Below are 12828 nucleotides of genomic sequence, written 5' to 3' on the forward strand. Positions count from 1 at the left end.
TACAGATCCCATAGCCTAAAACACCAAATGTAAAATTAGCTGTCTGGCTTTCACTGTTTTTATTATTTGACCACAACGTACCGAGTTAACTCTATTCTCACTACTCACAAAATGATGCCAGGCAGTGTCTCGATGACCCCCACGTGCTCCCTGCTCACCTCCCTCCCATCATTCCACCAACAGTCTTCTCTTTCTCTGAGATATACTTCCATTCCCCTTCCTACAAGGACCAGCCCAGGCCCCACCTCCTCTGAGGATCCATTCCTGATGACTCCAGCCCACCATCTCTTCCCCATTAAATGACCCTTTACTTCCTTTTTGTACACATAATACTTTAATACATATTTCTATTCTCTAATCAGCATACCACCACATCTGGCACTTTAATATACACCGGAAGTTCACTGTTCATATCAGCACAGTTTGCATGTAAAGCTCCTTAGGAGAAGGATCCATATTTTATGCTGTGTTTGCACTGCAACACACGTCTTTTAAGCACAGCACTAGGGAGATGGTAGGTACTCAATAAACGCACCTCGACTGAAAGACAAATATCTTCAAAATCTGGGTCACATACATACCCCATCACCACCTACTCTCATATTATGCCCTGAGTTGTGTCCATGACACTAAATACTCAGGTTTTTAGAAAAGGTTTTAAATCTTTACAGATATTGCATTGAATTATAGATATCGTCTTCATGCAAGGTACACAGAAGAATAAATTAGAGATGTAAGAAACTATCCAGACCAAACACGCCAGAGAATGTATCCTTTGAGAAAAGGTCTTTTGGGTTTGAATTATCAAGACCGGCTGTCTCTACTGATGCAGCTCAATTCTCAACTTGGCTGATTTGATGACAGTCATAACATTGTTTAAAAATAAAAGTGTTAAGGAAAAATGAAAATGAAACTTTCACTACAACTTTATTTTTCCATGTTATTTATTTTTATGTGTTCATATATAAACATCAAATTATGTTTTTGATGTTTATATCAAATACTGCATAAATGATTGAGATGTGTTAAATGCCATAGGCTCATAAGCACTTCTGTAATGCTCCAGTTTATTTTCATTTTCCTTTATGTATGTACCCACATTTCTGCGTGGGATATATAATTTGCCTTCATATACTGTATTTTATATACACAATGATGTCACAAATTGTCAAAATTCAAGCTCTCTGGCAAATATATAAATATTACGCTAAGCCAAAACTAGTGTTTACACCATTTTTGTCCTAACACATTTATCAGACAATTTAGAAGTTAAAAACACCACTGCTTGAAATGGCTATATAATGGAGACCCCAAAGTATTTCATATATCTTAATAATCAGGATACTTTTCATTTGAAGGCCTTATTCTAGCATATGTTCAATATTAAATATCACCTCCTTTCCCATCTCAGGCTTTGACATTTAAAAATGTTTATGTGGTTTTCCCCTTCTGTGTTCACACAAAGAAGAGTATAACAGATCCTGCTGCAATATCAGAATCAGATTCAAATTTTCCATTCAAAGGAAACCAAACTATATTGAGATCTGAACACTATAAAACAGCAGAGTATTTCACAAAGTTAAATATAGGGTGTAACTTAGTTGATATCCTGAAGGTGGATTATCAAATTTGAAGTGTAGGAAATGTACTTATCTATGTGTACTTGTCTCTTCTGTAGATTGGGAACCTCTCTAAGAGATGATGGTGTTGGTGATGATGATGGGTAAAAAGATCCTGATTTATTTTAAAAACCCATACTTTATCCTGATTTATTTTAAAACCCCATACTTTATCCTAATGGAATCTACAGCTCGTTCTATTGAGAAAGAGAGAGAGAGAGAGAGAGAGAGAAACCATTGCTTCTCCACCAATGTATCTTCATGGATTTTCAAGAGAAATATTGATGGATATGCAATCCAAAGTAGAACAGTAAGCACTCTTCTGGATAATTAAGGCAAAAGTACTGCTTATTATTTTAAACCTGGCTTATCAGGAGTATGTCTTAACTGGTTCAACATTTCACTTGAAATTAAGAACAAAGCCATCTATCAGCTCCACTGAAGGGAAAGGATACAGCAGTAAAATTCTCAGCCAAGACAACTACAGACCAACCCTCCACTCCACCTTGTCCGTGGCCAATGCACAATCCAGACCCAACCTTAAGCATTTCGTTTTTACGTGAACTAGAACCAGGGGGATATGTTATTGCATGCGTTCAACCAACAAATAATTTTTGAGCACCTACCTCCACAGATCATTGAATCTATATCACCACTGATCGTTAAGATGCTATTATCTTATACCACTGGAAAAAACGTTGCCAATTAAAAAAATGACAAGTCATCAACTGTAACATGCAATCCCCCCCTTTTTTTTTTTGGCCATTCTGCACAGCACGCGGGATCTTAGTTCCCCGACAAGGGATTGAACCTGGGCCCTTGGCAGTGAGAGCTTGGAGTCATAAAATACGGGGTGGGCAAGCATGGTTCTCAGGGGTACAGTGAGGAAAGACAAAGGTCTTGCCTCACAGAGCTCTCAGCTAGGGGAGCCTCATCTGGAATTAAAAGAGGGTTATCTCAACTTCTGGTTGTACGTGGCCAGGCAGGAGAAGCTGGGAAGACAGCCCTCATGGAGAGTCCGATGCCTCAAACCAGAAGAGTAGGAAGTGTACAAAAAACATGATTACAAAAGACGCTTAAGCCAAATTCAATGAGAAAACACATTAAAGACCTTATTTGCCTGAACCTGCTTATTTGCCATTTAATCATGGCCATCTATCTTTCTTCTTCTTTTGAAATTTCCTCTCACCGGTCCCCCATCACCCCCACATCCCCATCTCCGATCTCTTGCCTCCTTTATTACTCATATATGTCATTCTTCTCAAGTCCAAATATTTTTTATTCCCTTTCCCTTTTTCTCCCAAGAGACTTTCATTAGCTTGTTCTTCTAGCCATAAACCAAGCATATGACTAAATATGATCAATACTAGTTCTGGCTGGTTTCTTAGGCACTTTTATATTGATAATTGATATCCTATCTGGTTTTCTGGCTTTGCTTGATATATGATATAGAGTTTCTATCAAGCCATCAAAGGTGAATTCTCTTTGGTACTTTAGGTAATTGTTCAGTTCTAGCAATTAAAACAATGAGGGAAAATGTCACTGACCCCTAACTCCAGTATGCTACCTGATGGCCGGAAGTTTTGAAGGCAATAGATCAGTTCACCCCGAGGAATACAATCCCACCAAATCAAAAGAGGCCAAACCTTTTTTGAAACGGCCTTACTGATTGTAAAAAGAATCAAAATCTTCAAAAGAAGATTTAACATTTATCATATATCATCTATTACTGTCAGATTTTTAAAAACCCACTCAAACGCTTATAACACATTGAAAATTATATTTTCTATAGAGTACCAAATTTAAAAATATATATACTTTGGTTCCTTTCCCTACAATTTAGTATTCATTGGAAATTCTCAAACGCTGACATGCCTTTCTGAATAAACTCCCCTTCCTAGCATTCCCACAGATGTTCTTTCTGGCTTCAGAATTCTACCAAAGAATTGTTACCATAAAGAAGCTACAAAGAGCGATTCTGGATTAATTGCTTAATTCCTTCATGTCACCAACATAGATTGAACCCCTTCTCTCGCCCTGGGATGGAAGAATGTATCAGACCCGGTCCCTACCTTGAGAAGGTGGCAGTGTGTCTTGGCCTGAGCACAGGTCAGAGAGATGTGGGTCAAATCTAGGCTCTGCGCCTGCTCACTAGATCCCTTCCTCTCTCCCAGGGCAAGGAACGTAACATCCCCGAATTTTAATTTCCCCATCTGTAAAACAATAATAACAATATCTACTAGCAAAGGTATAGAGCGTACAGGGTCTAAAAAAGGGTCTGTAAAGACCAAGCACAATGGCACGTTGGAGGCGCCCCACAAAGGATGGTTTCTTGTCTCCTTCCCTTAACAGGCTTATCAGAGGCACATCCATTTGCTACTGCAGACATTTACATGTGTAAATTATATTTTTCCTTTGCTTTGCATTTATTTCCTTAGTTGTATATTTCTAAGATGAACAATTTTAGTATTAAAGGGGAGAGAAAGATGAAGCGGTCTTGGATCACGTAGAATCTTCCTGGACAGTTATATATTTTTTTAAAAAGCTTAGCTATGAGAATTGTCTGCATAATGCACCTCATCCCTCTTATTGTTCACAAGGAATTACTGTGGCTTTTGCATGCAAATATAAATACTCAAGACTTTCAGATAATCTGTTGCTAGAAAATTTGGTCAATGGTATTCTATGATGTGCTAGTAAGTATGCAACCTTGAAAGAAATAATCATAATCATAATTACAACAACCTCAATTGAATGCCAACCGTTTGCCGAATACCGTTCTAAGCATCATAGGGGTATTCATTCATTCAGACCTCACACCAACCCTACAGGATACATAGGATTGTTGTCCTTATTTTACAGACAAGGACATGGACACAGAGATATTCAGTGACTTGCCCAAGGTCACACAGCCAGTGGGTGGAGTGGTGGAGCCTCCTGAATCTGAACCAAATAGTCTGGTTCAAGAGCCCAAGCTCTTCACCCCAACACGGTACTATTTTTTGGAAGTTTTAAATTCTTCTTTGAAAAAGTCCTCCAACATTTTAGTACCTCACAAATCAGCAACATTTGCTATGCAGCCAACAGGCATCTCTAGTGCCCTCGGCATAAATAGGCAAGTGAGTGGATGTTCAAGGGTTTCTCTGAAGTTTTGTCCTAAATTAAAATATTACCTATGGGCTTCTATCCGACCCCACTGGAAAGAGACTCTTGTTAGAGAGTAAAGGCAGGTACTTCCAGCATTTGCCTGAAGATTTTGTTTAAACTAATGTCACCTCCTAGATCCATTTTATTAGTAATAAGACTACTGCTTATTGAACTTTTTCTTAGTATGTGTTAGGCACACTAAGTGCTTCGTATACATGATCTCATTTACTCCTGAAAACAACCCTACGAGGCCGCTACTATATTTATCTTCATTGTATTGATAAAGGCACTGAGGCTCAGGGCAGGTAGGAAAGTTGCCCAGCTTGCACAGCTGGCGTGTCTGCAGAGCTGGGCCTGGGACACCCACTCTTACCCACCATACCACAGTGCCTCCCCTGGAGAACACATGGTCCTCGATACCTCTCTCTGGCTCCAAGAACCACTGTGATGTACTGTGTGATGGACTGCTCATGTAAGCCAGCATGAACACCAAACCATATGCCTCTGACCTTTTTGCACAATGGCCCTGGAATGGGAAAGGTGAAGATCTCCATGCCTTGGAAAAGGGAGCTTGCAGGGGACCAAGGGTCTCCAATCAAATCTAATCCCAAGCAGAGTACCTACACCAGAGCAGAAGCAGGGGAACTCCAGCCCTCCTGCAGACAGCTTCTCCCCCAAAGAAAGAAACTAAAAGGGACAGTTAAAATAGGGTTTCCACGGGTGGTACGTGAGGGGAGATGGTCTTTGTGGGAGAGGGTCTTTGTACAGGAGAAGAAAAAGGCTCTAAATCACAAGACCATGGCAGCAATGAGAGCCAAGGGGCTACAAAGAGAAAGAGAGAAGCAGCAGAGCCAGCTGGAGAGCCAGGGGAAACAACAGCACAGATGGAAACAGAGGAATGTGCAGGTGAAATAGGACAACTCAAGTGGAATCCACTCCTCTGCCTGTGTTAAAGTCCAGATGGTCTAGATGGAGAGCATAATGGTGCCACCTCTATTGGAACTGACCCTTGTTCAGTCTAAGATTGGTCCTCTTCTTTCTAAAACGGTCAATTTTTCTTTAAAAAAAATAGTTCAGAGAACTGTGGGAACACAGGAATAGCTCCAGAGTAAAGGGATCCAGAGGGTGGATAGAAAAAAATGGTTGGATAGGCCAACTCTCTCTAGACAACAACCCATCCCTGGGGATTTCTGGGTCATTTTACACCTTTGGGGCTTTTACAATTACTATTTCAGGAAACCGGTACACAGCATACTACATACACATACATCATATGATATTTTATTTGATGTGATGGAAGTCCAAGTGTGTCACCATGAATTTTAATTCTCAGTGCCTGGGCTGCTCAGTTGTAACAGCAAAGAAACAGTGTGTCAATTCAAGTTGAGCTGGGGCATGTATCTGGCTTTCTGCATGACTAGCAGTGTTAAGGGAGGTCTTCAGTCAATTATACCTATTTTGAAAAGCCTATCAAGTTTCAAGTGAAATGTGGCTGTTTTTATCACCTTTTGGGGGTTCTCATTAAGATTTCATGATCTAGCCAGAAAGGCCTAGTAATAGCTAATATCTGACAGCAATCCAGATTTCCCCCTCATTGCCGTGATGAGGCCAACATGTACTGGTGAGATGGGCTGGGTTGCAAAGAGAGCTGATCTTATTTTTAAATAAATACATTTAAAACTAGGGGCCTATGTAAACTATTCTATATAGGATGCATAAACAGCAAGGTCCTACTGTATAGCATAGGGAACTATGCTCAATATCCTGTGATAAACCATAATGGAAAAGAATATTTTAAAAATGTACACATATGTATAACTGAATCACTTTGCTGTACAGCAGAAACTAACAAAACATTGTAAATCAACTATACATCAATAAAAAAAAGAAAGAAAAATTAAAATATAGAAAAACAAAGAAGACTCAAGTCATCACTAGCATTGTGGCAAGTCTTTCACGTTAAGGGTTTTTAAAACTCCATCTGATCATCCAAGCCTTACAAGGCTGTGCTGAGCAGGGAGGGAAGAGCATACTGCATAACCAAGATTCATTGGTTTTATGTATACATAGTCACAAAGCTCTAATTCCCAGTTTACTCAGTCTCAATGGATTCTTCATAGCCAGAAAAGTGGTGTGCTAGTCTTTACAAAAAAACAAAACAAACAAAAAAACATATATGCTTCACAATACTTCAGCAGAATAAAAGGGTGGGATGGGTAAAGGGGTAGGTGAAGCAAGATTAATAGTCGATAATTGTTAGTACATGGAGGTTCATTATATGACTCTCTACTTTTGTATGTGTTAGGAATTTTCCATAATAATTTTTTTTTAATCCACAGAAGTACTAGGAATTTCCATGAAGCAGAACTACTGAAGTCTAGACTTGAAAGGATGGTGTCAGTTATTTAGACCTCTGCAAATGGGCCGGCCTGCCAGCTCACCCTGTATCCTTCAGGTACCCTATACTCCAGCCAACTTAGTTGTCAACTGAGGTGTGAGTCACCTGGGCTGTACTTTCCCACCTCCTTGCCTTTGCCCATGCTATTTTCCTCTGCTTGGAATGACCCCTTCCCTTATACCCCAGCTCCGACTATGGAAAATCCAACCCATGGAAGGCCTAGATCAAAGGTATCCTCCTTTGTTAAGTCTTTAATTATGGCATATGGAAATAATCTCTTCCTCCTTTGTACTCCAGAACTTTCTTGGTGCTCTCTAGGACCACAGCTCACTGTGTAATGATAATAATCATGAAAAAAAGAAGCATCATGATAATAGCAATGAATATATACTGAATGTTGTATGTACCAGGCACTTTCGATATGTCATCACTTTCGATCCTTACAATATCCTTTGAGGCTATTACCCTTTTATTATCACATTTTACCGATGAAGATCTGAAATGCAAAGAGGTTCAAGAGGCGAAACGGGGGTCCAATGTGATATGATGCCAGATGTATCACCATAAATATTAAGCCTTTGTGCCTATGATCCTTAGCTACCACCAGAGTGATATGGTATAAAGTCTAGTTGAGACAAAATTCTAACTTTCGGGAAGACCGGAGGGCCCACATTCCTGATGGTTAACAACACTGCATATGCCTATTCTTCCTACTGAATTGTAAGCTCCTTCAGGGAAGGGACGGACTGTGTCTTTTTCTATTTGTGAACCCCAAAAGCACTGTCTAGTAAAATGCCTTGTACATAGAAGATGATCAATAATATCTTGTTAATTGAACAATGCATTAATACAGAGCAGTTCTGCCTAAGGGTGATATCCAACTCTTATAATCCACCTCGCTGCCTCCACAAGGAAATAAGATGGACAAATCAGCCCACAGAACTGCCTAGGCCACTCTCCTCTCCACCAGCTCTATTCACAAGGCCACAAAACTAAAATAGTTTTCATCTTCTCCCTACATTGGCATTGTAAAGAATGAATTCTTCTTTCAGAAAGAGGAAAGAATTATTCCCCAATACTATTTTTATTTAGCTTCCCAACTAAGGGCCCCCTCCCCCTTCCTCTGCAAAACTCCCACCCTCAACAGAGTAGGGAAAAGCCAAAAGGAGTCAAACTTTGTCTAGGTGATGACCCGGGAATCTGGAACTGAGGAAGACAGGCTGTTCTCCTCTTGAGTTTCCTTTCTCTTATTTCCCCTTTCAGACTTCCTAAACCTGGTTTCTTTCCAACCAAATTATACCACACTGATTGCTGCTAATCTTTGACCATATTTTGACCTTCTTCCTGAATACAGTGACACTCTCTGGACTGATGCTCTCTGCCCCCTAAGAACACTTGGGGAGTAGGCCCAATTGTCTTCAATTCCTTCCCCAAACTCTTTCAACGTTCCTTTTTTTCTAGCTAGTAGTCTTCTCCCTCCAAGGACTCAGCGTATGCTATACTTCTGCTAGGTGTTACCCCAGGTGGCTTTCAAGAACTGAGCAAGTACTAGCTTAAGAGAGGTGTGATTTAGGTCCTCCTCCCACTCTGGCTCTTAATGCAATTCCCACCATCAATATGAGCATTTTAATAGGGGAAATGAGAAGGCCTTCTAGTCCCAAAAGAATGAGGCAATAATGGTAAAGGGACTAGCAACAGAGTTGGAATTTGGGACAAGGGCTAGTCATTGAGGCTGGCTCTAAGTGTTCCCTCTTCTGGGCTCTCATAAGCCATGTTGCTGTATTGTTAAAGTGATGTGAATTTCCCACATTTTCTTTTACTGAAAGTTATTTGCTTTGATCATAAACTGAGGCCAGCAAAAGACCCTGAGGCATGTGTGTGTGTGTGTGTGTGTGTGTGTGTGTGTGTGTGTGTGTGTGTATACCTACATCTATCTATGAAGAGGTAGATGGGGCCACACTGAATTGTGATATATCAAATAATACTCAAGTGTTATTTAATGTCACTCATCTTGACAGCCTTGCATTTTCAAAATTAATAAAAAGCATAAGGAAACTGCCACACAGTCACCAACCAAAGAATCTTGGCCACCAAGCTAAATATCTAGTCATCTGTGTTGTACATTAAGTGTGAAGGCACATATCACAGTTTGAGATTTAAATGGGCAAATCAATACCTACAGGAAATCGACAGTCACATAGCAGATTTTTCTATCAGCCAATGCTTTCTTTGTCAGTGCCTTCTGATTACACACACTTGTGTATTCTAGGCATCGATTCTACTTTGCTTTTGTTTAGGTTACTTAATATTCCTCCTCTTCCAAGAAGCAGAGACAATCAATAGTTATAAAGTCAGAGGCCATGTCCCATCTACCTGGCCAGGGCACTTTCTGTCAGCACCTGTGGCCCAGAGGGTTAGCCTTCCAGCCATGTGTTCCTGATCACCTGGGAGCCTGGAAGTAACCTGTGCCCTCAAGGCTTTCTTCCAAGAGCCATCACTATCTTCCAAAGAGCTCCCCCACTTTCTAAAGCCACCCCTGTTCTAGCGAACCATGCAAGATGGCAGACACACCCTTAAGCTAAGAAAAGCCCTTTGGAGTGGGGCTTGCAATCTTCTCTCACCAAGTCTTTTAAAATTTGCCCTAAGCTGCACTAAGAAAACTCCAAGGACTTCCTATTTCTCTCTTACGAATGAACAAATCATTTTCATATAGAAGCATAACTTCTCAGGGCTTCATAACCAGCCAAACACCATCCTTTCTCTTGCAACTGAAAAAAATTACATTTCTCCTTGGAGAAATAAGCTTACTTGTTTTTTCTCTCTATTCCTTTTTTTTTCTTTTATCACAAGAAAGTGTGCTGACCAAAATAAAGCATTTCTAACAGCGACTAAGAGGACAAAGATTGTACCCATCTCTCAAAACTACTGCCAACACAATATCGTGTTTAAGCACAGCAATGACTAAACATATATTTTCTCTAAAGATAGCTGGAAAAGATGTTCACATATATGTTTTACTTTCTCCAGTATAAACTGACCACAACCAGAACTCAAGCACATTCATTTTTCCAATAAATAGGAAAAAAAAAATCAAATATGGCATATTAGTTTTACCAGTATCTCTAAAAAGAAGTAAGCTACTCTCAAAAGCATTTTGATACCAAAACATAGTATAAATGGCCCCTATAGTCTTCTGCTGGAAAATCAGAGTTACGGAGTAAAACATTAAAACGAAAATGAAAGAAAAGGGTTTCCCCCAAACAGGTAATGCTAGCAAGCCTGGACGTTTAAGGGCCCTAAGATAAAATATAAGGTGAGTAAAAATGTCAGGGGAAAAAAACTGCATTTATAAGCAACAAATATGCCTGTGGATTGGTTGGTCAAGGGACGACACACAGAATAAGTGATGCTATTGTAACCACGCAAACTGTGGAGTGGGAAGGAGTTTCTTACTGTCAACATCCAGCTCCTGTGGCTAGAATGAGAAAGAACTGTATTTTTCTCTCTTCTCCTGCTCTTTGGACACTTTGTTTTTAATGAACAGTTGGTATCAGAGCTAAGTCCAAAGACTGTTACATGTGGGATTTCCTAATGCAGAGACCTGGCAGGGCTGTGCTCTGTTAGGCCAAAAAACTAAACAGAAAAGAGACTACCTCAAAATGTAACAAGTGAGCATCCTCATTCTCTTTCAGTGTTTTCATTTAGTTGGAGCAAATGTTTTGCTTTAATGCAATTGAAAAGAAAAGAACATTTAGGGACAACATAGCTAGATCCCTCATAAAACTTCATTTTCAAAAGCAGTGTTTGAATCTCTAAATAAATGACAATTCATTCTCTGTTTACTTTAGGTAAACAGAAAATGCATTGCAGAGCACTAGTTTTCAAAAGCTAATCAAGAACATTAGGTCCCAACAGATTCATTTAATAGAAATATAATAGGCATTCCTGCTCGCTTTTCATCTTGTCTCGCTATAAATGCTAAAATGAACAGCAAATTAACCCTGCATTGGAACAGAGTCCCTGTCACAGCTGAGATCCTCTCTCTCACGACTTGGAAACATCCCCGCATCCTGTCGCTGCTTTGACTTCTACATAGGAGAGAGAAAGCGCCTGATTGAGTTTGGCAAGAGAGTGTAGGAATACTTGAATTCTAAAGGGAGTACTGCGTGTCAACTCTGCTATCTTTCCTAGCAGAACAAAATATTACCATGTTGTCTCCTAAAATAGTGTACAATTAGGAAGTAGGAGGAGGGATGGGGATGGGATTTTTTTTTTTTCTTTCCAAGCTACGTACATCAACTGTCTTTTTCTATATTTTTAACTTTACTAGCCATTCTCCAAATGGCTGTTTATCAACTACTATACAGAACAAGCTAATAAAGCAGGGCCATCCAAGCTCTATAATCAGATACAAAAGATTTGCAAACAATTTGAGATCTTATAATTAATATTCAGTGATATCAGAATTAGCATTTAGAACTCTATACAGAAAAACTATAATACTTCAAAAATTATGTAATAATGAACAAACCCTTTCAAAAACTGTTTTCACTGTGCTAAAGTAACATTCTAGACTTGTTGTAAGTATGTTATTCTTACAAGTAGTTCGCAGTTATTCTTGAAGGCAAGCCTTGGAGTTTCCTTAGCATAGTGCTGCTGGGGAAAATTTTCAGCATGTCCATCTTCATCTCTAGCCTGAAGGGAAATATAATGGCCTATTTAGGGACTTACAAATAATGGAAGAAAAAAAGCTAAAAGCATAACAGCTCAGATCATTAAACAAACGGGAATCCAGAAATCACAACATTAATAAGAAATTTGTTTAAATACGCAGTACGCCTTTTAGATATCAAAATTTGGGATTTATTTTTCTTTACATAGTTCAGTTTGAACATGCAAATTCATTGTGGTGTAATATTTAAAATGATACGAAACAAACCAAAAGCAAATAATTTTGTTGAAAATTACCACCACTTCAGACTTCCAGTGACTTTTGTTGCACATTTAGGATTATATGACATACATACGTGTTTAAACTTTTTGGCATGCTTAAGCAATCTCTAGATAATGCACTTTTAAAAAATTCTAATAGCAAGGCCATAAGAAAAGCAATTTGCATAGTTATATTTTGCATTGTAATACTATTAGAGATAAACTGATTCCCCTCAATTTTTAAATAAAGATCTAAAAGGAGCAATGATCTAGTAAGAACAATGATTCTTCAATCAAATGCAGTAAAAAAAAAAAAAAAAAAAGATTTAATTAAGAAGCTGCATTAAAAGTTACTGGTTATTTTCATCTACACTGTTAATTAAGAAAGCTGAAGTTTAAATGGAGACATTAACAGAACCCATTAGCAATACCCCTTGCATACAGTCTTCCCTTTCTAATCTCCATTGGTTTCTGGTTTGGAGTTGGAGAGAAGAAAGAGGTAGGTGAAAGGAGGCGTGTCTGCAGCACACTCATTAAACCATTCATTTGGGTGACACTTGCACTCTGCTCTGCACTCCTCTTATCTCAGCCCTAACTGCTCTCTCTTTCCTGGCCTCCTGAAATTCACAGCTGAGCTGTCTCCCTCACATATGGCTTGCATATAATTATGCATATTCCATTTTGCACTGCATTAAAATGATGAGCTCCTGGCTCCCTGCCAGCTGATTTTAA

At 39.2% G+C, this 12828-nt stretch overlaps 1 protein-coding gene across 5 annotated transcripts in view; it reads right to left on the reverse strand.

Moving 5' to 3' along the window:
* The window catches only part of SOBP (sine oculis binding protein homolog), a 155597-nt gene that overhangs the window by 53349 nt on the left and 89420 nt on the right, over positions 1-12828 (reverse strand). For 2 of the 5 annotated variants that reach the window (XR_014248191.1, XM_082404730.1), the window contains exons 5-6: positions 11764-11859; positions 3692-3832 (exon numbers count right to left, since the gene is read on the reverse strand). The exons of 1 other annotated variant lie outside the window; for it this stretch is intronic. Coding sequence is in view for 3 of the 4 variants with exons in the window: in XM_082404730.1 (XP_082260856.1) it covers positions 3692-3832; positions 11764-11859 (237 nt within the window). In the remaining variant the exon portion in view is untranslated. The remainder of the gene's footprint in view (positions 1-3691; positions 3833-11763; positions 11860-12828) is intronic. 2 more of the 5 variants (XM_082404731.1, XM_082404732.1) reach the window with 2 other exon arrangements.

Source organism: Balaenoptera borealis (genome assembly GCF_965194805.1).
Source record: "Balaenoptera borealis genome assembly, chromosome: 9".
Classification (NCBI taxonomy): domain Eukaryota; kingdom Metazoa; phylum Chordata; class Mammalia; order Artiodactyla; family Balaenopteridae; genus Balaenoptera; species Balaenoptera borealis.